The sequence below is a fragment of the Miniopterus schreibersii genome (assembly GCF_964146895.1).
Source record: "Miniopterus schreibersii genome assembly, chromosome: 10".
Taxonomy (NCBI): domain Eukaryota; kingdom Metazoa; phylum Chordata; class Mammalia; order Chiroptera; family Miniopteridae; genus Miniopterus; species Miniopterus schreibersii.
In genome coordinates this window covers 25,100,908-25,125,849 of record NC_138110.1, presented here as the reverse complement: position 1 = coordinate 25,125,849, position 24,942 = coordinate 25,100,908, and the positions used below count along the sequence as shown (strand labels likewise).

General features: G+C 39.7%; 1 protein-coding gene across 1 annotated transcript in view; it reads right to left on the bottom strand.

The window, feature by feature from the left end:
- RIT2 (Ras like without CAAX 2) overlaps positions 1-15,281 on the bottom strand; it is a 270,216-nt gene extending 254,935 nt beyond the window's left edge. Inside the window, exon 1 of the mRNA XM_081149237.1 lies at positions 14,927-15,281. Coding sequence (XP_081005363.1) covers positions 14,927-15,035 — 109 coding nt within the window. The 5' untranslated portion in view covers positions 15,036-15,281. The remainder of the gene's footprint in view (positions 1-14,926) is intronic.
- Positions 15,282-24,942: the final 9,661 nt, after the last annotated feature.

Here is a 24,942-nt window from a genome sequence, read left to right as displayed (position 1 = left end):
GGAATAGCAAGGAAGCTAGTGTTGCTGCAGCAGAGAGTGCAAGAGAGATGAAAGCAGGGTAAGAGAAGTGACAGGCCATTAAGAGTCCTATGAGTGAAACAGGGCCTGTGGTAGGGCTTTCAGCAGGGGAATGACAAAATCTGAATTTTAATTTAAAAGGACCATTCTGGCTGATGTGTTAAGACTAAATTGTAGGGGACGCTGATAGAAACATGGTGAACAGTTAGGGCAATACAGCAGAAACAAGCAAAAAAGAATGGTATCACCCTGGCTGGTGTGGCTAAGTGGTAGAATGTGGGCCCACAAACTAAAGGGTTGTGGGTTAGACTCTTGGTCAAGGGCATGTAACTGGATTGCAGGTTCGTTCCCTGGAGCCAGTTGGGGTGTATATGGGAGGCAACCAATCAATCTGTCTCACATCAATGTTTCTCTCTCTCTCTTTCTCCCCCCCTTCACCCTCTAATAATCAACTTGAAAAATATCCTTGGGTGAGAATTAACAAAAAAAGAGAGAGAGAGAGAATGGTAACTTGATGCAGGGTGGTAACAGTACACATTTGAAAATAGGACACCTCTGGATATGTATAAAAGATAAAGCCAAAGGATTGACTTATGAATTGAATGTGAAAATATGAGAGGAGCAAATGCCTGAGCAACTAGAAGGATGGAGTTGACATCAACTGATGAGAGAGATGCTGTAGGAGACACAAATTTAGGAAGAAGCTCCGTAGTTTAGTTTTGGACGTTTTTCGTTTCTGTTATTATATAAGTGAAGATGTCAAGTAGAGAGTTGACTACATGACCGGAGTGGAGGAAGGAAGTCTGAACTGAGATACAACGTTTTAAAATTTCACAAATCTTTTCTTTTGTGAAATTTAGCATACTTTAAGAAAATGCACAACAGAAAACTTCACAATTCTATGGTTATCACAAAATAACAACTCATGCTCCCAGTACCCATACTGAAAACGAGAAGATGTCCTGAACTGCAGGACCCCTGTGCCTTCCCAATCGCTGCCTCCTACCTTCTTCAATAGGCGACCAATAGCCCAGATTCTATGGTTATTTCTACCATTTATTTACATACTATATATAGATATATAATATACTGTATGTGTAATATTCTAACACAATTGATTCCTTCAATCTTATACTGATGAAATATTTAACTTTTAGTTTGGGGCTATCAGGAATAATGCCGCTATGCATGTTCTGGCCAGGCCTCTTGTTCCTCACATACGTGACTTTCGTGGGGAATGTTCAGCTCGTGGTAGAATTGCTAAGTTATATGGTCAACTTATGCATTTCTTCAACCTCATACATAGTGCTACATCATTTTCCATATAAATTGGTGGTAGTACCAACTTATACTCCATTACATCCTACTCCACACCTGGTATTATTAGTCTCTTTAATTAGGGCCATTTTAGTGATGGCTTCTCACATTTTTAATCTGGATATTAATTTAGTTTAATCTACAAAGATACATAAATCCAGCCAGGGAGCTTGATGAATTAACCTAGGAAATTAGTCGAGATCCAAGGAATAAGCCTTGGGTCCTCCAATATCAAGAGATCAGAAAAAAGAGGAAGACCCAGAAAAATCACTTACTTGCCTTCCAAGTGGCAGAGCAGAATTTCAATCTCTTCAAACATGTTTGGCTGTCTCAGAATGACACTCGAAGAAAAGGCAAATAAGCTGAGAGGCAGGGAACTTGTGTGCTTGTCACAGCAGAGTATTCTATGTAAAAATGTTTGCTGTTTGCTTTTCTGTGATGAAGTAGGTGAGAGATACATTTTTAAAGGGCAGAAAAATATTAAAGGCCATTGTGGAGTAGGTCTAAAGAAACGGTGGAAGCTGATATTAGACTGCTTAAGTTCTTTCATTATAACCAAGGATATAGAAAGGAGTGAGTAGTTAAGAAAAAGGGGGAAAAATAGAAAGCAAAAGCTCTTAACACTAGCAAAGACCGTGTTTTTTATTTGTTTATTTTGCCTTTTTTCACAGCAGCAACAATTTTACCTATGAAATGGATCTTGCGTTCTTGATGTTAGAGCTTCCTGAAATCAGGGAGAAGGTGTGATGCTTTGATTACAATCTGGTTCTGTGATTATCTGCTACTCTCTGGGATTCATCTTTCACTTCATTTTATTTTATTTTTTAATTTAATTTATTGGGGTGACATTGGTTCATAAAACCATACAGGTTTCAAGTGTACAACTCAACAAAACATCATTTGCACACTGCATTGTGCACCCATTGCCCAAAGCAAAGTCTCTTTCCACCCCATTTATCCCCCTCTACCTACTCCCATCCCACTTTTCCTCTGGCTATCACCACACTGTTGTCAGTGTCTATGTGTTTTATATATATATGTGTGTGTGTGTTTATGTTGTTTTGCTTAATCCCTTCACATTCCTTCATCCATCCCCCCCTCCCCTCCCCTCTGACAGCTGTCAGTCTATTCCATGTATCCATGCCTCTATTTCTATTTTGTTGGTGAGTTTTTGTTCCTTAGATTGCACATATAAGTGAGATCATATGGAACTTGTCTTTCTCTGACTGACTTATTTCACTTAGCATAGTAATCTCCAGGTTCATCCCTTCATTTCAGAATAGAGGTTATCAAATTAAAATCATGCCCCGGGATGATTTTCACCCTCCAAGGAAAAATATATGGAAACTTGCAATTGCTTCAAAACACAACTTAACTCAGGTTTTCTCTGTGTTAATCAAGAAATAATTTTTAATTCAGGTATTAATAATCATGTTAAACTAAAAAACACAAGAGGAAACAAAGTTGTAAGGGCTTGTTCACTAAGGTTTTCCCAGAACATTTCATAAACTACTTCTCTCCACCCCCACCCTGGTGTTCAATGGAAAACAGTTTGGAAAATAAGACATGAGTTATTTTCAGCGTCTCATATGTATTTGGATGCCAGCTGTCCAGCCCTTTGGCTTTCAAGGAATTTGCATTACTTCTGATTCTACAGTATCTGCCTGGCATGTGATCACTTCTTTTAATGAGGCATTTGCATCTTACTGTTCTTGCCTATCTGACAAGTTTTGGTCCACAATCTTACTTTGGCTTCTTTGTGATATTGAGTAACCTAAACATAGGATGAGCTTATTTATCTTCAAATTCATTGTCATGAAAGACCATTCGTGCTGGTGTGAGTCTAGGTTTCTCCCAAGCTACAACCTACCCTACACTCAAATACCTACTACATTTTGATTGGTGCCCATTTCTGTCTCTATATCCATGACTCTTTGTATCATCAAATTTTACAATATTGCTTTGTTGTATTTCACTACATATGTGGGGTGTCTTACTCTCTGCATTTTTCTCAAAAATAAAAGAGGAAAATTAAATTTGTAAATACTTTTGCGAATTTACTACTATAAGTTTCTTTTGTTTTTAATTTTTTTTTACTATATCTTTATTGATTTCAGAGAGAGGAAAGGAAAGGGAGAGAGAGAGAGAGAAACATCAATGATGAGACAGTCATTGATTGGCTGCCTCTTGCACACCCTCTACTGGTATTGAGCCCACAACCTGGGCATGTGCCCTGACCGGGAATTGAACCCTGATCGCCTGGATCTAGGTCGACGCTTAACCACTGAGCTATGCCCGGCCGGGCGAATTTACTACTATAAGTTTCACAGGAGAGAAAAGACAATATAAAATCAATTTCCTATCCTGTAGGATTTTGCAATCAGGATGAGAGATAAAATATAAAAAGGTAGCAAGTTAAATAAAAAGGCAAGATCTAAATAACATTTTAAGAACACAAACCAGATGCTAGAAGAAACTATGTAAGTCTGAGCAGTTACAAAATGAATAATAGTCAGAAATAATTTCAAGTGTAAGGGGAGAAATGTTAGGCTGGAGTACACTGGGAAGATATTAAGGAGCAGGAAATAATTATGTAGAATCTGGAAGGACAATCAAACTAGATAGAGAGAAAGGAGGAGAGAGCCTGTGTTAAAATAATTATGGGAATATATAGGGACAAAGTCTCAAGAATTTGAGGGGACTAAAAAAAGAATAATTTGTCTAGAAGACAGATAGTTATGGTAGTTATGGGTCTTTTTAGATCAGAGCGTCGCTCACACTGGGGGAGGGAAGAGAAAGAGACACAAAGAGAGAGACAAAGAGAGATGCAGTCCAACAAATCATGTTATTCCAGGGTCCACTTAGAATAAATTTCTGCTACATCTCGGCCTTTGTAACCTCAGTTCTGAATCTTCCCACTTACACTTCCTCTGACTCCATTGCCAAGGTGTCCTTGACTCTCTACTTCAACTCCTTACTGACCCCTTCTGGCTCACAAATTTCTGTCCTCTGGCTTGACTGCTCTGTGCCATCCAGTACACCAGGCCTTCCTGTCTGGCTAGCGTTGGGGACACCTCCCTGACGATCTGTTGACAGATAGTCCCACATGTCTCGGACATCAGGAGTCCTGTGAGCTTTGGATGTCAGCCTGTTGGCAACGGGCAAGCCACTGAATATATTTGAGCAGGGGACATAAAGGAGCAAAATGGAGCGCCAGGACAACTGGCCCGATGGTGGTGTGGAGAGCAGAAAGCGATGGGATGGGATGTGGGGGTTTAAAGATGACAGGAGGGGACCAATTAGCTAGTATTTATAATTCCAACCAACAGATATACTCCTTGTTATTTTAAATAAGTTGTCTGATTTCTTTAATTTATACAAATCTATATGTGTGTAGCTTATTATTAGCTTTTCCTGCAACTATTAAACATGACTCCATTTAAATGCAGCAACATTGCTACAGTGGAGAACAAAGGAAACATCTAATTATTCAATATTTATTACGACATATGTATTAGATAAATTATTTCAGTTCCGATTCAAGCACAGACATGACTGTTATAAACTGTAGCTCCTTTAAGCAGACCCTTTGTAGGTACTGCAGCAAGGCCAGGCTATTGTCCCCAAATCCTTTCTCTAGCAGACGGTGGTGTGTGTGTGTGTGTGTGTGTGTGTGTGTGTGTGATGGGTCTATTAGAATGAATAAAAGAATTGTTTACTAGGGTACCTAGCAAGCCACCATTATTATTGTCATTGAAATTACCACTCAAGAGCCTAAAGCTGAAACTAATCAATACAAAGCTATAAAGAGCAAAAGTAGCCATAGAGCAGGTGGATATATAATGACACATTTACAATACTTAACCCAAATCACATTTTCCTAAAACACATATGCAAGATCTGCTATCACACCCCAGCCCCCAACCCTACTGAGGTAAACTGCCATAGGTGGAGGTGTGCCAGGGAGGGAGGAGGGAGGAAGGGAGGAAAAGAGGGGAGAGGGTAGGAGGGAGGGAAGAACAAAGGGAGGAAGGGAGAGAGGCAGGAAGCAGGCAATAGACTTAATGAAGATGTAGTATCTTGAGCACTATAACTCACATTTTTACATAATATTTTCTAATATTATATAGCAACTCTCTGAGGTCATTTTAATTAATGCCATTTTTAGGATGAGGAATATGGAAACTCTAAGAGCTTAAGTGACCTGTGCAAGATCAAATGCTGTTAAACACAAATAATGAAAACAAAGTCACGTTACAAACATTATTCAGCATTCACCACGTGGCAGGCTTCGCGGTGAACAGTCTATGGGTATGCATCCCTGCAGTAGTAACTGTCATTATCCCTACTTTACAGATGGAAAAACACAGATCTGAACTTCCTAGGATGCTCAAACCTCCAGTTTGCATTGTTCTGTCATGGTTTGTATGCTGAGCCCACATCCGGCAGATCAAGGGTAGATCAAGAACATGGGACAGTGATTAGCAGAGTGGACAATGGTGAAGAGCCTGGGGCCTGGCCTTGGCTAAGACCTGCACACACACGACAGGTTCTGGGTTCCTGAGCAAATTACCCTCTTCAAGCCTCATTTTTCTCATCTGTAAATTGGGATAGTTGTCATGCCTCTGCTGCAGTGTTTGAGAGGATTCAATGAAATAATGGACATAAAGTACTTAGAACAGGGTTAGGCATATGTAAGACTCAGAAAGGTAGGCTCTTATTTGCTCTTCACTGGGGAGAAGAAATTAAAAGATAGAATTTAGACAAAAAAAGACTCATTCCTCCTCATGAGTGTACACAGGTTTAAGCGAAAACATACACTGACATGTTTGCTTCTCATTTTAAAGCATACTTAGAGGAACTGTGGAGCAAGAAGCCAAGGTTTTCCCATCCATTCAATAGGTAGCTACACAAGTAATGCCTTCCCTGTACAAGCAGTCTACTGCATGAAAACATCGAATTAGTTGCAAATCCCTGTCTGGTGTTCCATTTGGAGACCACAAATTTTCTATATAATCTCATTCCAGTTGAATTAAAGATTTTTTTTACTTGAATTCCAAACCTTGTGTGGACTCTGATTCCCCTCTTAAAACAGCATCTCCAAAGAAGCGGAGGCCGCCCTCCTCAGCATCCTCCAGAATCTTCCAACATTGTCCATCCTTCAAGATACTCCAGGGAGAACCTGGCACAGACTGCTATCCCTCCCACACACTTGGCAGTGGCAGCATGCCGGTCCCTTCGAGTGTGGAGACCAGAACAGATCACATTCAGACACTGATGTTATGGTGTTATCTGGGGCAGGTTATGGCAGGCAGGAAGGGCAGAAGGGATGAGCTGGCACAGTTGCCAGTAATGATACTTAGCTGGTGCCTGCTGATGAACCAGAAGAGCAGATGGCACCATTTGGTGATGGTCATCAGAGGGCTGACATTTATGAGCAAAGCCTAAGTGGCTGAGCTGAGATCATTGATGGGCTTTGCAAAAAACAGCCAAATTCAGTAATAAGAAAGTTTCCTACAAGCTTGTAAACAATGCAGAGGTATGCCACCAATCATAATTCCACCATACCGCAAAGACATATACAGTCAAAACCAGTCACCATCAGCAACCTAAACTCAGGTAGAAGTAGATTGTATGCTGGTTTATGGGAGGCAGCACAGTCTAATGGAAAACGTCTATGAGCAAGGAAGTCAGGAGGCTCTGGTTCCAATGCTACAGCTGAGCAGCTGACAAGCCTATGTTAGGTCACTCAAGCTTCCTGACCACAGTTTGCATTGCTTTCAAAATACCATGTGTACATCTCTGTCTCTGTACCTAACCCACTGCATTACAATTCTCTGGTTATGCACCCTTTTTACCCCACTGGACAGGTGGGGGTTGTGTCTAATTCTGGGCAACAGTTCAGGTCCTTTTATAGGTGTAGGCAGAAATATACACACACACATATCCTCTATTCTTACTAAACGAATGGGCAGGGATGGTATTTTTCATGTACACACACAGTTGTTGACCCGTGAACAACACAGGGTTGGGGCACTGTCCCCTCACTCACTTGAAGATTTGCATATAACTTTTGACTCTCCCAAAACTTAAATATTAATAGCCTACTGCTGACCAGAAGACTTACTAATAACATAAACAGCTGATTAACACATATTTTATGTTATATATATTATGTACTGTATTATTACAATAAAGTAAGCTAGAGAAAAGAAAATATTAAGATCAAGGAGGTACTAGACTTATCCGGAGATCAGTTTGTAAGTTATATAAATGTCTAGTCACTATGCTGTACACCAGAAACTACTATAACATTGAATGCCAACTGTAATTGAAAAATTCAAAAAATGTTATCATGAAAATCATAAGGAAGATAAAGTATATTTACAATATTTACTGAAAAATAATCCACATATAAGTGAATCTGTGCAGTTCAATCTGTTCGGGGTCAACTGCGTGTATGTGTATGTTTTGAGTGTGTGGTTGTGTGTGTGTGTGTGTGGATAGGTAGGTAGATAGTAGATGTAAACAGATGATAAACAGATGACAGATAGATAGATGATATAGATAGATGAGAGATAGATGAGAGATAGATAGATAGATAGATAGATAGATAGATAGATAGATATAGATAGATGATAGATGATGGATGATAGATGATTGATAGATGATGATAGATAGATAGATGATAGATAGATAGATGATAGATAGATAGATAGATAGATAGATAGATAGATAGATAGATAGATGATAGATAGATAGATGATAGATAGATAGATAGATAGATGATAGATAGATAGATAGATAGATGATAGATAGATAGATAGATAGATAGATAGATAGATAGATAGATAGATAGATAGATAGATAGATAGATAGATAGATAGATAGATAGATAGATGATAGATAGATGATAGATAGATAGATGATAGATAGATAGATAGATGATAGATAGATAGATAGATAGATAGATAGATAGATAGATAGATAGATGATAGATAGATAGATAGATAGATGATAGATAGAGAGATGATAGATAGATGATAGATAGATGATAGATAGATAGATAGATAGATAGATAGATAGATAGATAGATAGATAGATAGATGATAGATAGATGATAGATAGATGATGATAGATGATAGATAGATAGATAGATAGATAGATAGATAGATAGATAGATAAGATAGATGATAGATAGATGATAGGGACAGATAGAAAACATTCTCCGTGTAATAGATCAGCACCTGATAGATTTCAAAAATTCAACTGATATATTCAGCACCTTGTTTATTTTCATTAGGATGATCCCAGTTTTAATAATTTCTTTTCATTACTGGGTTACTTGGTCCCTCTCTCAAGTTGAAAGAATTGTCATTTCATCTCTATGTGGTTGAGACTCCCAGGGGTTTCTGAATGGACCAGAACATAATATATCCATGATGTCTACATGTTGAAATGTTTGGTCAGAACTTCCATGCTTCCTCCTACCCCACCTAATAAGGGTTGTTTGTGTAGAAAATTAAAATTTGTCAGGTATTTTGGTGTACATGATTTTTGTCTGATGTCTAAAATATAATCTATGAAGATTCAGCTGAAGTTACAACTCAGGTTCGTTGTACCAGCTCTCAAGAAATAACACAAAAACCCTCAGTGTGGGAAAATAAAAACATTATAAGCATTGAACTTAGACATATATGTGTAGGCACCTTAGATTCATCATTGAATATCTCTGTGTCTCTTTTTTTCCTTGGGCCTCAGTTTTCTTATGTATAAAATGCAGACACTAATTGTACTGCACAATATCAAGGTGAAGAGTAAATGGGGGCAGGTGAATGTGACAGACCATTGGCCACTGGGACACCAGAGTGAACATGTAAATGTCAGGAGCCCAGCAGCCTGTGGTAGTCAGGGCCCAATACAACTTTATTCATTTCTAGGCTCTTTCTCTGCTGACGACAGAGCTGTACTAACTTTTTTTTATCAATGTAAACTGTATAAAGTGCATATAATCTTGGAAATACTGTCAGCCAGCACCTTGTACCTGAATAACACTTTCAGTCATTACTTGAGCGAGTAGATATCAATTTATTTTGCTACTGATCCTTATTTGAACCTCTGGCTAATGCTTGTTGACAGCATTGCAGTGAGTGATGATCTGCAGTGCACTTAGTGTGGTGACAATTAAGGGTGAGAACAGAGGGCCCCTCCAAGTTTTGAAACCATTTCTTTTTCCCCTTTTTCGTTTGCCTTTGCAATTCAGAGGGTTCAAATAACACATGGTCACAATGTGAAAATTGTTCAGTATTGTCAGATCCAAAGTTCTGCTAATGACGCAAAACACAGAGCCTCAGGGAAGTGAATGATGCACTCGGCTGTTTGCCTTGATTTAATTCATCACATAAAGGCTTGATTTCTACCTTTTTATACCACTTCACTGCATTTGAAGGAATTGGTCGGCACTGCCTTCTGTTTACCTCAGAAAATATTGTTATTGCTTTCATTTTATAAATTCCTGCTACATAAAACTCTGAACGTATAAAAGAGACAAACTGCAGAAGGATGTGGGGCAGAATGTGATTGCTTATTTTACAAATGAGTTTTCCTTTTACCAAAAATTTACAATGGGTGCTTTCTAATAAATTCTGAGTTCCCTAATACTTTTTCTGTTTTTAGCTTATTTGTTTTGTTTTACTTCTCAGTTTCCAAAGATATGTTTTAAGCAAATCTTAAAGAGATTTCTAAGATTTTTACGTTCGAAGAGATATTTTTCCAACTGTCCCAAAAGACACTAAGCCACCAAGTGTCGAGTTATAAAATATTATAGACCTCACATTCCTTTTGCCTTTGCATGTTCTGTTTCCAACAAATTCTTTTCCTCTCCAACACCAGATCTCCCTATACTTTCCCTTCTCAATCTCAAGAAATCCTACTCACCCTTTAATATAATTCACATATCATCTCCTCTGGGATTCCTTCCTTCTCACGCTGATTTAGCCACCCCTTACCTGAGCTCCATAGCTCTTTTGTCAGAGGCCTGGCATAAACTTATTTTGTAGCGTGCATTGTGTTTCCCCATGAGACAGTGCCCTCCTAGAGGGCAGGGGCCATGTCTGGAATCATAGTTAGGAATAACCCCCTCTCCCTTCCCAATAACTTGCATATTTCATACCAGTTTCACACTTGACAAAATTTTACACAAAATTTCACCAAGGTCATTTCCAAGATGTATCCTAGGGACTAGAAAAAAAACATGTAGATCACATCTGATATTTGGATACTTTTCTCATGAAATTTGATGGGAAAAAAAGACCAATTTAGAATTAGAAAACATAAGTGCTTTTCCTAGTTGTATTTACTTATTTCTGTGTATTCTTGGACAAATCTCTTAATATTTCTGTGCCTCAGGTACCTTATCGGAACATAGGGAATAGATAACCTACTTGCTTTTTTAAATTATTTTATCCTCAAACACAATCGTAAAACAGAATAGCTAACGTACATTTTAGGAAATAAGATTTTAGTCATGTTGAATTAGATATCCTGAATAATTTGAGCCTGCACTGGGAGAACCAGATGTGAATACAGAATGAAGAAAGCAAGGAGACATCAATTGTGCTCTGTCACTGAGGAACAACCTTTATAATCAAACCACAAAGGTAGAAAACAGTTATGATTGTTTAATTCCAGTAAACTCTCAAACTGCAGCTGCGAGATTTTAATTTCTCTTTTTTTCAGGGAGGGAAAGGGATGGTAGGCAGTGGAATAAAAACAGAAAGAAGGCTAAGAATGTGCCCAAGTTACATGGAATTCAGTGCATAATTAGTGCTTACCCTCTGTAAAGATTGGGGTGTGGTGGAAAAAAGCTTCAAGGGGGTCAGGAGAGTTGAGTTCTAGATGTGACTCCGCCACTACCCTATGTGTGAATTTGGCAAGACCTTCAACTCTCAGGGCCTGAGTTGCTCCATCTTTCAAATAGGGTTGGGAATAGTTGTTTATCCTGTTTTCTCAGCACTCATAGCATTCTTGGATAATATTGGATATAATGTTCCATTATATAGATATAGATACAACATAAATCTGTTTTTATTTATGTAGGATATAAGCACTATGTACAATGTTTAATTATATTAATTTAAAGATTAAAAAGGTGTACATGTATAAATGAGAGTGTTAGTCTTGATAGTTTAGCTTTCTTCTAAATATAACATTCAGGAGGCAGAGAACACAATACCAACAGTCCTGCCTTCTTAATAGCAGGTGGTGAAATGCTTTCCTCTCCTCGCCCAGGGTGTTAAACACAGTGTAATAGAGTTAGATCAAACTTCACCCAACTCTATAAATTATTACCTCCATGACCAGGCCTAAGCTATTTCCTTGGGCCTCGGTTTTTCCATCTGTAAAATGGCAACACCTAATCAGATTATGGAGAGGACTGAATATAAGCAAGAAAACCAGGTAGCGCATAGCAGGTGCTTCATAAATGTTCACATCATTCTTGTTTCCTTTCTCTAGTAACTAGTACAGGCCCCATGCATAGTATGCACTAAATAACGTGTTGATTGGTTACTTATGGTTTGAAATTTCTCACATACAGTACATACATTTTAAATCTTGTGGGAATTTCTGCTCCAATAAAGTTGCAAATCCTTTCAAAATTTCCCACTTACCAAAGTATGCCTTAGTAAAATATGGGTAGAAAAAAACACCCTAATTTCTCAATAAGCACAGAAAATCTCCAAGATTGTGCTCATTTAAAAGTTAAGGTCCCAGTAAATTGCATTTTTCATTCATGATCAAGGCTGACTCGGAACTGACTCAGAACTGGAAAGAGTTGATAGCTCGATACATCTTCCTTAGTTTCTGCAGAACAGCAGGCTTCCCCTTGAAATCTCCTCATACAACCCAGTGCAACTGACTTGCATGGTCCTTTCACATAAGCCCCTGAAATTGAGGGAAGGAAAGTAAATTGTTCTTCTATTGATCCAGATCTTCAGCAACACAATAAGTGGCTTTTTAATTAAAAAAAAATTTTAGTTCATTTGAAAGCAAACATTTTGACCTTCAAGAGAAGGTTCATATTGAGAATCAGTGCCTGAACATTTATATACTGGTAGCACCGGGTGAATCACAGGGACGAAGCCCAAGGGGAAGATGCGATTCCGTCACTATACTGTCCTTGAGCCTAAGGACAGCACCTCCTAAGCCTGGAACTGTAGCATGAGTTACATCCTCTCCGAAAGTAGCCGCCAAGTGTGCTATGTACAGAGTTAGTACAACCGAACTTACTCACATTCTTTAACCCTCTCTGAGACGAGCTGGCTACTCCTATCACGCTGGAAAGGTTTTGCTCAAGTATTTAATTATGAACTGGCTGCTTTTGTACAAAGTGCAAGCAAAACCAAACCAGGTCACTCTGTTGACCATTCTGGTACATCAAAAATTTCTAGTTATTGGAGAGGTGACAGTGACCAGTCAGTGTAAACAATAGATGGAAGAAGTCAAAATAGGAGATCTAATACCATCTCGGGGGTAAGTACACTGCTGAAGGATGCTCCTATCCAACATCTTTTCTCTCCAAGTTTCATTTCTGTGGAACAAATGACTAAAACCTAGTCACTCTATTCCAACCTCCTCCAACCCCCTGATGAAACAAGAAAATACCAAGCCAGCCAACAAAGGTAATAATACATGGGCAAGTGATGGGACCCTTACAGCATCATCTCTCTGACCTCACAAGCTACTAGTGAGTGGCATTTCTGTTGATTCGTCTCCTGCCTTTTCCTTAGATCAGTTTCTCTCTCTTTTTGCTATTTTATTTTCACATTGTTTCTTTCTTTCTCATTGTGTCTGACTGACTCGGTTTTTTCAAAGCATAGTTTTATTTATTTATTCTATTATTTTATTTTATTTATTTTATTTTATTTTATTTTAATTTATCTTTATTCATTTCAGAGAGAGGAAGGGAGGGGGAGAGAGAGAGCTAGAAACATCAATGATGAGAGAGTCACTGATCGGCTGCAGCCCGCAACCCGGGCATGTGCCTTGACAGGGAATCGAACCCTGATCTCCTGGATCCTAGGTAGACGCTCAACTGCTGAGTCACACCCGGCAGGGCTAGTTTTATTTTATATGAGTTATTTTCTCTTTACTCTTCCTCCTTCCCTCCCTCCCTAACCCTTGCCTATTTTGATTCCTTCCCCCTTCAAATCATTACTCTTTTTAAAAAAAGGAAATATTTTTTAAAATTCCTCACTCATACACAGTTCTGAAGGTTTCACTTCATCTTTCCTTCCTAGGACAGGTGACTAACTTTTCTCACTTTGACATGCATGTAGCGACTGTCCATGTCCAGACTGACCTATTTCTTTTCTTTTTATAGTAATTCCTTTGGATGGGGGCGGGGGGCAGTCAACTTTATCTATCTTGCTAGTTTTCTAACCTCTTTACTTTGCTGTCCGCTCAAGTCGCACTCTTTTTCCCTCCTTTACTGATCAACTTTCTTATCACTACACATCCACTACTTACTACCAGCCCTTTTTTTTTTTTTTTTTAGTAGTGATGGTGGTGGGGTCTATGTCAATAATATTGGCCTGAACTTTGAATCTTTTTGCCAAGCTCTAATACTATTGAATTTTTTAAAAAAACTTTTTGTCCATGAGAACCAACTCTAATATTTATTTTGCCTTTTGACATCCCCAAAGATATATGCCCTGTGGGATATTTTATATTTATATAAAAAGTTACGTTTATTTATATTCTAATGATATCCATAGGCCCCAGATTACCAACATTTAATTAGCCTCAAACATTACTAAATACCTATTTGTTTAATTTGTTATATTTGGCCTTGTAAGCGCTTCAAGAAACCCAACCACTGACAACATCTGTTTTTTATGCATCATAGCCAATATACCACTCTTTATCTTCATAAACACCCTAAATTCTTTATTCTTGCAGTTTTCTCCTTTAATCACAACATTTGGCTTGACCGCCCTGCACAGGTCCCACAATGAATACCATTCCTTAAACAGCTATCACTTTCAAAAACCAACTTTCCTCTTGGCATTAAAAGCCCGCACACGCTATGTCAGATCACAGATAAGAAAAGGGCGACAGGAAGCCCCTAATCAAAGAAATAAGCACAACGATCAGCACTGACAATCCTGCATGTGTGTCTGTGTGTATCTGTGTGCTTCGTTGAATATTCATAGCACTTTCTATGGGTATTTTTGAGAACAGGAGCACATTTTCTCATTCCATGACTATTTCATACATTTCTTGTTATTATATTTTTTAAAGACATATAGATTAAGATAAAAAAATTACCCAGCAGGAAATCAAAGGAAAAAATAATCCTCTTAAAGTTCTAAATATCATCAGTGCCTGTCTCCCAGTTCTCCTGACTCATCAGCATCTCTTAACAGTCCTTACCCTCTCAAACATCCTGCCAGATCCTTGGAGTCTGACTGCCCCAGCCAGCTAGCCCCTGACAGCTCAGCATTATTACTGTTCGATTATTATGATCTCTTCCTCTGCTGAGCGGCCTCTGCAGAGGTCCTCCTCGCCCAGCGCTGGTGTGAAAACTTACCGCTTTTACCAACTCCCCCTGCTCCCAGCATTACCACCTTGTACTCCCTGGACCCGCCTGCCGCTGACGCGCCGCTGGGGGAGCAGCTGGCTTCGCTTCCCACCTCCATCTCACCGGAGGGACCCGAGGACAATAGAGACGGAGCGAGCCGCCCGTGGCCGGGGCTTGCTCAGAGGTTGAGCAACTCTAAAACTGGGTCAAAAGAAAGGTTTAGTACGAGGTAAGAACCATCAGCGCCCGGCTGGCTGTTGGTCCTGTGCTCTGAGCGGGTCTCATAGCAACCACTTCAATTGCTTCCAATAAAAATCTGGCTTTTACCTACACCCCTCCTTCCCGATCTCTCCCTCTTCCCCTCTCCCTCGGCCGCTCCTGCTCCCTGTGTGCGTCTGGCTTTCTCGCTCTCTGCGGCTCACTGGGTCTCTTGCACTGTTTGCTTTTTGCCCCCTGTCCCTCCTCTGTCTCCCCATTCCCCTGCCTCACTCTTTGTCTCTGCCCTTCTTCTGCCCGCCCCCTGCACAGTCCCAGCTGTTAGGGGCACAGGTCCTTGGCTACCTTCCAGGCTGGGCTGCTAGGGTGCAGGGAATCTGAGACGCGGGAGAAGATGCTACGTCTCACAGGCTGGTGATTTCTGTAGCGACAGCCTGAAAGACACGATTTTATTCTAATCGGAGTCAGTTAATGAAGAAAAATGTCTGTTGCTTATCTTCTTGTTTTTTTTTAATCACCATCTTCTTCCACAGTTCTTATTCTGGGAAGAGAGATGCTACCAATTTAGAAGAAAAAAAACAAACAGTAACTCAGGGCTCTCCAGGATGGGTCTTTGGTGGTGTTGCAATAAGAGCTGGCTTGCAGGATTGTGTCAGCTCACGTGACAGTGGCAGGTCTAACATCAGGAGGTATTTGAAATTAGGTCATTGTGTTGTTTGGACATGGGTCGCCCTTGTTTACACTCGGTTATTAGGATCAGCCTAAAACGCAAGGATCCTGGACAAGCATGAAAGAGATACTTAAATATTTTTGTTGAAAATCATGGTAGCATTAAAGATTAGATACAATTATTTTTCAAATGTCTAAACTCTTTCCTCTTGTTTGAATGCATTTAAAGCTTTATGGTCTTTGCTTTTCTCTGGAAAGCTTCTAAACTGTACAGACCTTAGAATGCTTTCAATAATCCCTCCTCCTCATAGCCAGACCCTGCCCTTCAAACAAAATGATGATAATGCTCTGTATATTTATCGTTTATTCTTTATTGTGAAATTGGATCATGATTAGATGCACTCAAGTGTTTGGTGTACAAAGGCTTTTCTTTCTATCCAGATTTTATAATACTCTAGGAAAGAAATTATATTTAATCAGTTCCTTATGACTATAATGTACAACCAAGTGCTCCACAGAGAGTAGGTGCTCAATATATTGCTGGTAATTGGAGAGGTGTCATGCAGTCAGTCATAGCCAACAGCCCAGGCTCTGGAGCCTGATTGCTTGCATTCAAATCTGGTCTCAGCCATTTAATAGCTGTGTGACCTTGGGTAAATTACTTCACCTCTCTGTGCCTCACTTTCTTCATCTACAAAATGCTTTATTAAAGCCCTAGTTTATTAACTCATTAAGTAAGTTTAATGCTTGTACAGTGCTTAACACTGTTTCTGGCAAATTGTAAGCAGCATGTAAGTATATAATTATTTTATTATGTTTTTTAATTAATAGTGCTCCCAGCCCACTGTATATAAGCACTCACCAGAAGAGAAAAATCATCTCTCCATTTGTTTATTGGCATCCCTATATCTTCTTTGTTAAAGTATCTGTTCAAACCTTTTGTCTTTTTCTATCAAGATCTTTGTGTTTGTATTGAGTTTTGAGAGTACTTTATATATTCTAGATGCAAGCTTTTTAAAATCAGATATATGTTCTGAAAATATTTTCCCCCAGTCTGTAGTTTTCCTTAACAGCATCTTTCAAAAGAGCAGGAGAATTAAATTTTGATGGATTCCAATTTGTAATTTTTTTCTTTTATGAATGATCCATCAGGTTTTAAATGACACCTTGTTCGATGATTTTATTCCCAATTCTCTTTTCATCTTTTACCTTTTCATTGCAGTTTTGCTCATTGTTAGAGCTCTATTTATCACCTTCCTGTGAGTAACTGCCAAGTTTGTAACTGTAGACCCAATTTTCACCTTGAACTTCAAAACGGAATCTGTCTCCTGAAAGCCTCTTTCAGAAACCCTGTTTGTATCTCAACCTCAGTATATCCAAAAATACATCACTCTGATTCTCAATAACAAAGTCAACACTCTATCACCTTCCTCCAAGTCCTAGCTTTAGTTCAGCCTCTTCTGCTATTGAACTTCCATGACTGAAACAACTCCATAACTTATCCTTCCTGAGTATAGTCTCGCTGCCCTTTCTCCTTCTCACACCACTCAATTCATCCTGTGTACACTGATGTCAGGGAAATCCACCTAAAATGTCAACCTGACTCACCCTGTTGTAAATATATCCATAAATCGCACGCCTAAATAATGCAACCCAAGGGCTTAGAATGGGACACAGAGACAAAATATTTATTCCAGACTCAGGCCCTCACTCAATAGCATAGAGTCAGGCAAAGTGGAAGACTAACCTTTCCGCCAACAAAACTGTCATTTCCATAATTAGATCTAACAAAGAACTGTAGCTACGTTACAATTACCTCGTAATCGACTCACTGAAACTTTATTCCTCAGTGAAAAGAGATAATGTAAACAAGAGCATTTAGCTTCAAGGTCTTTCTGGTTTTTGTTTCAACTTCTGGTGCACACATTCTTATGACATTGAATAAATCACTTACCCCTCTGAGCTATCCATCCCACCATCTGTTACTCTGTTTTCCATGTCAGCCATTCTGATTTGGTGGTAAAGCACAGGAATTGTTGCTAGCTGTGTCCTTTGTGCTGTTCTTTTTCCTGATACACATATTTTAATATTAAGAGAGAGGAGTACATGAAAATGTCCTTTAACAGCAAGTATCACGGCTGCCGGGAGAGGAAAATATAACTAGTGAATTGGCTTTCTTCTCAATAGCTACTGTACCTCTCCATATTCCTCAAACTGAAATCAGTGAGATTTATTCCTATTTACATGAAAAACATCACCTGTGGGGAGGCTCTCTAAGCTATAATGCCCTTTGTTTACCACTCCTTTGACTTTCTAAGGAATTCCACTCTAGTCCCTTCTCCTGATTTACTGAAGGCCCGATTGATAATGGTTGTATTTGTGGAGGGTTCTAATGCTACTGATTTTCAGTTTCTGTTAGTGAACTTTGTAAATCTGCATCTTTTGTGCCCTGACCAGTGCACCCAAGAGTCTGAGGTGTTTGTAAGGGAGAGGTGGAGGGGAGAGGGAGGGAGACGAGAGAGGGGCAGGTATCTTCTAGGTGTATAAATGCCGACTGAAGTGGAGTTTTTAAGTAACTGAACTCATAACGCAGCAGACTGGTTTGCTCCCTGGAAAACGACAACGGAGGGCTGAACGCACAGCTTCTGAACAGCAAACAAGAAAAAGAGGCGGGCGCAGCGCGCTGGGAGGCCGCGGGAGCGGCGGCCCCTCCCTGGGAGAGGCCGGGGAGCCCCAATATTTCCGTTCCCGTCGCGTGCTTAGGGCAAACAGGAGCTCCCTTCACCCACCTGCAAGTTCGCCGGGTGCCTTCCCAGCTACAGAGCCTGGAGCCTTTTGCCTCTGGGCAGGGGGAGCAGCCAAACAATAGGGTGTCCCCAGGCGCCTGGCCTCCCCGGCACCGGCCAGAAGGCAGCGCCCCGCCCCTTGAGCGCACGCTGGGCGCCAGGGCTGCCCGCAACTGCCCCGCACCCGGAGGCACGCGGGGGTCTGCTGCCTACCGGGCCGCGCTGCACACAGCGAGCGGGCGAGTGCACAAGGGATGCACGGGCTGGGGAGCCGGGGGAGCCCTCTGGAGCCTGGGGGCCCACAGGGCAGCAGGGCGCGCTGGCCCACCTGCAGGCCCCCGCCGCACGGTCCGGGGCCATCGCCGAGCCGGTCGTGGCCTGTGCGGAGGGAGCAGGCGGTCAACAAGGTCCCGCGCACTCCTGGCCGCCGCACCTGCGCCCGGCTCCTCAGGCCGGAGCCCGGGATGCCCCACCAGCCTGCCCCGTGCACGTGGCACACAGCTTCCACGGAGGCTGCTTCTACTCAGGCCACTTTTCCAAGCATGGGAGAGAGCGCTATTTTGTCTAATTCATATAAACAAATATAGAAAGTCGAACAAAACGAAGTTAGCATTTGTCTCCTCTGACCTGGCCAGGCACTTGCCATCCCTTTTGAATGTCACAAGATTTCCTTTAGTGCTCAACTCCATCCACTGAAGCACGAAGTATTCATTCAGCACCACTCAACTCCCTGAGCAGGATCCAAGTCCTTCTTAGAGCACAAAAGGGGAAACTAATTTAACAAGTAATTCCTTCAAATAAGTGTATTTGTTCTATTAATATGGATATCTATCTAAAACACGAAGCTATCCAGTCCTTGTGATAGGTCTGTAAGAGAGAAGTCTGACATGTCCAGAGTTCTGTTCTTACCTCTCCAGGCACTGACAGGCAGAGTCCCTGACACCCTTGTCCACAAAGTCACTCTGCTCTTAATTAGAGCAGTTATTACATTTATTAAAATGATTTATTTACATTCAAGTCCACCTTCCAACAAAACAGTGGTGACCCTGCCATATTCGTCTTTATCTCTCCAGAGTTGAGCACAGTGCCTGGCATGTGCTAGGTGACTAAATGAAGGAATTAATTATACCAAGTGGGTAACTGTCTATTATCACTATTAATGAAATTAACCTTGCACAGTTTATTATTTACTATGTATATAGTAATTAAAAGATAAATCACGGAGGGGAGAGATAGCAATGTAGTTGATAACCTCTGGGTAAATTAATGTTTGTAATGCATGTTCTCACCATGGGATGTAAGAACATTGTAACCAGGAGACCGCACAACTACTGCTCGGGACAAACATTAAACTGGAAACTTCAAGGCCAAGGGATAAATGGAAAAGAGCTAATTTTGCAAGTGGGAGGCAGAGTTCGATCTGCAGAGCACAGGCCTGTCTATCACACTGACCTGATCACAAGCATGGGCAGTAAAACTCACAATAGGTGGCAATACTTCTGGTTGTGGGAGGATTCAACTTTCTCCCTGAAGATTTATCAAGACTGAAATGGTTGGAATGAGAGATTTTACATGTGATCTAAATAACTGGCATCCATTCAGTTATGCATTCAATATGGATTCATTCATTAAAATATGGATCGACTTGCTCCTTCTCAAATTTATTCATTCAACTGTGGTAAGGTTTTTAAAAGAAGAAGGAACACACAATAGAGTCCATGAGTTCAAAGCAATTACATCAATGTGTGGGAGAAAGACACCTGCATACCAGGCTCTGAAATAAGCTGGAAAGTGGCAGGTAATTGAATAGACGAGTGAGCAGAGCCTGATAGAAACATGGGAGGAGGGGAGGCTGGTTTCAAATAGCAAGAAAGGCAAGATGTCAGGGAAGGGGGAGTACCTCCTAGTAGATCTAAAGTAGGACTTCAAATGGAAGAAATTACAAAAAACAAGGGTATCCTAAGTTTAGAGATTAGGGCCTTTGGCGAACTGCAAGTGAATAATGTCTGGGTGACCCATAAGAACATAGGAACATAGTCGGAAAGTTGGATTATAGAAGAATCACAGAGAACTTTAAATTACAGCATATGGAGTTTGGATTTCTTCTGTTTTGTTTTTGTTTTGTTTTTTTTAATTTTTACCTTTATTTTTAAACAAAGCATGACACCCATTTTAAAGTAGAATAGTGAATCATAAAAGCTTCTGATTAGAGGAAAATCAAGGTCTGGCTCAAATTCTTCCATTGAGCCTTTGTGACCTTCTCATATTCAAGCGATTGGAAGCTAAGCAAACATTCTACATATTTATTATTGCTGTAATCACTAACGTGACCCGTAGAGTCCACAATTTACTAAATCGCAATCTCCTTGAGAAAGGATCCCCTGTTACTTTTCTTAACATTATATTTCCCATGGTCTGGAACCAGGCCCTGACATATCATAAAGGAGAGCTTTCAAAAATGTTAAGTTTTTTTGATTGATATACTTGCTGTGTAGTAAAATCTGACAGCAACCATTACTAATTGCAATTTTTATTATTCAGTTATCAGAATTGACTTTCACCTTATAAAATCAAAATATTAGGCTAAGGCTAATATTAAACACATGCAAGAGATAATGGGTGGAATGAATAAACCACATGAAAACACATTTTTTTGTATAATCATATATTTTAGAGAAATATCCTATAAATTTTCTATCTTCATTTTGTTGACCAGAAATTTCAGTTGTCTTTCGCTTTCATATATTTATGGTACAGTTATAATTAATGTATGTAATGATGACTGAGTCTATGTGTGAACCTGTAATATATAATGTTTCAGAAATATTTAATTTTATTCGGTATAATTTTGATATAATCTACTTGTTACATTTTTATCTCATAATACACGCTATCAGTTAATTATCAATCTGAATTGTTGAATACCCAAACTATATTATTGTTTTCAAATTCTGAACAAATAATAGGCTACTATATACAGCATTAATGCACAAAGTGTCACTAGATCAGACTGAGTAGGTAAGTAAGCTTTTTAATATTGTACTTGGGTAATTTTATATTTCATTGCAAATTCCACCACACAGCCTTGCTATTAACATTAAGATAATAGTCTTGGTTGTATCAGTCCTATGCAAGGTGAACTCTGAGTTGAAGCAGAAGCAGGTCAGTGGGAAAGGTGCACAGTTTGTACCAAACATGGAAGAAAGGGCATTTAATGCCCAGGGCATGTTTGCTCTGTCTACTGTGTGCTACGTGTAGGAGGGCAGGAGAAGAGAAATCAGGAAATGCAGTTTGGAAGTAAACTGATGGAACTTCTGGGAAGTTTGGATTTACCGTGTAACTGATAGAACTTCTGGGAAGTTTGGATTTACTGTGTAACTGGTGGAACTTCTGGGAAGTTTGGATTTACCGTGTAACTGATGGAACTTCTGGGAAGTTTGGATTTACCGTGTAACTGATGGAACTTCTGGGAAGTTTGGATTTACCGTGTAACTGGTGGAACTTCTGGGAAGTTTGGATTTACCACATAAGTGATGTGAAGCCAGGGGTGGTTTTCAAGCAAAGATGTAATATGAACAAGCATGTGATTTTTAAAAACTCGCAAAGCTCTTTAGCACTGTCTGGAGAGTGGATTACAATGAAGGTTAGCTAGGGTCCGGCAGAATGGCCGGGTGGCTCTTTCAGCATCCACCAGAGCGTAGATCCTGAGCTAGATGTACTAGGTCCATGGCTTAGAAACGGGAAAGAGCAACGTGACCCATGTCACATCACTAGAGAGATTTTGGCAGGTGCTCTACAGAGACATGTGAACAAGAAAGGGACAGGAACCAAATATGGTCGAGATTTTCTGTTTGAGGCACTGGCTACACCAGGTAGGGAACCGTATCACCGCTTGTGATGCAGAATCGAGAAAGGGTGGGCAGAAGCGAAATAAAAGGGGGAGATGAAAATAACGAATACATTTTGATTCAAATTTTGATGGAGTTTGAGGTGCTTTTGGGATATCTGGTTAGTTGCATAAGGAAACTGGTTTCAAACCATAGGCCTGGATTGCAGGGGAGAGGGAGAGGCATAGAGACAAGGGTTGTGGACTCGGAAACCTTTAGCTTGTTAGCGGTAAATAAAAACTCAGCGGGAGATAAGATGCTCTATGGCACGCTCGCTAGAAAGAGGAGAGAATGAAAGATGCTTTATAGATGGGTGCTAACCGACCAAGATCATATTTGTTGAGATCGATAAGAATGTTTGTGCATTTTATTATTCACCTGGCACAACGATTCTATTCACCTGGTCCATACCATTAAAACGATAAAGAAGAAATATGCAGAGACTTAGGAAAGCTACCAAGATAATCAAGGCCAAGAGGGAGGGCTTCCCGAAGCAGGAGCTGGCTCGTCAAAGGAGTCAGGCCGGCGATGTAAGAACCCACGTGGCGATACGTCCTTCCACTTGGGAACTGAGAGTTTACTAGTGAACAGAGCAATCACGGCAGGAAACCGAGGGTGAAAATCAGATAGTAAAAGATGAAGGGATGGATAGGAGTATTTTCATAAATTTTGTAACAACGAGAAAGCACGATCGCACCACATATTGTCCTTGTTGAAGATATGACCTGATATGGTTATAGAATTGATAGAAAATCAATTTGAGGCTATAGTAGGCACAATATTTATATGTAGTAATTAATGTTCTTCTAACTATACATATTTGAAAATAGCTTGTTCAAGATCCTATAGCTAGAGAACAGGAAATACCAGGACTTGATCTTAATTTTGACAGTAAATATTTTAAAATCTTCTACTCTTTATTTTTAGAATATACATTTTTTTCTACTCTTGTAAAATTTTTAAACTATATTTTATCACAGGTCTGTGACAGACCTTGACTTTTGTGTGTTAGTTATATTGCTTGGTGTGCCTATTAGCTAAAAACTTTCTCTTTTTATATTGTAAACTTTCCCTTAGCTCCAGACAATCATTCTGGTTCTATTATCTTTTGTGACTGTAAATAATTTGCTTTGTTGGTTTTGTTACCGTGACGATATTTATAGATCATGTCATTGAGAGTCTCCCTTGGAGACCTCTCTTTTGGAAACTATATAAATTTAGTTCCTTATGTCTAAACTGATATGTCTTGCCCTCTAATCCAGGGATATATTCTGTTGACCTTCTGAATTTTTTTTCCTCAACTCACCTCTATAGCTTGTGAGCATCGCAGAAAGAAATTCTGGTGGAAAATTAAGTTTGGAGTGATATCTAGCAAAGAGCCAAGACATAGCTTCTCCAGCCTTCTAACTAAAATATTTACATAGATGTAGAAAATAGAGAAGTAAGTACACTGCAGACAAAGGTTAGGAACAATAAGGCTACCTAGAGAAAAAAAGATATTATTGGTATTTCTGGACTTGGCTTGATGAAATCGACCAATCAGCTGTACCAAAAATTAATATGGAAAATTGTGGAACATACACTCTCTATACCCTACCCCTGGCTTAGAGATGAGGGTCTGCACCAACCATGAAACCAGACATGCATTATTCCACACTGTAAATGTTGATATTTGAGATGGTCAGAAGCCTGCTTTCCCATTACTTAAAAAAAATTTATTCATAATTGCAACTCATAGAAAATGGCCCTATGTCAGGTACATGAGAGGGGCGTGGATAGTTAAGTATTACAAATTAGATGGGTAATCTCAACAAAACCAGAGAAATGAATAATCCTGGAAGGAATGCATGCTAGATATTGTGAATTATCTAAGTACTTCTGTTCAGGATAGTAAGAGTGAGAATGAAGCAGTCTGGTCAGCCAGAGTCAGACAGGTCTACCCATCTGAGGGTGAGTAACCAGAAAGGGATTTTCTGAAAAAAGCTGTGGCACAGGAAAATAAATGTTTTCATGGTGACAAAGAATAAAATCAAACTGAAAACCTTAAAATTCTGATTATTTTGATCCAAATAAATATTTACATATTCTTAAGAATATGCCAGAGTATGTCTTTTATTAGAAAGTATAAAGCTATCTAAAGAGAGGCTCTCAGATTAAAGTACAGTAGTGGAAGGTACAATATAACAATTGTAAAGTAATGCATGTTACCTTATTACCAGGTACCAGAACTGGCACATAGTGGGTCCTCATTAAATATTAATTCCTATATGCAATCACAACAGGTTGATAAAAAAATAATAGGGAGCACTATTGAAAAGTGCAAAGAAACTTCTGTAACAATAATGGAGTTTACACCCAAACTCAAGATGCTAAAATCAGATTGGATGTCATTAAATCATAAGTCAGTAGATGAAAAACAAGAACTTTTCCCAAGTTGCAAAGACAAAGAAAGTTGATGACAACGATG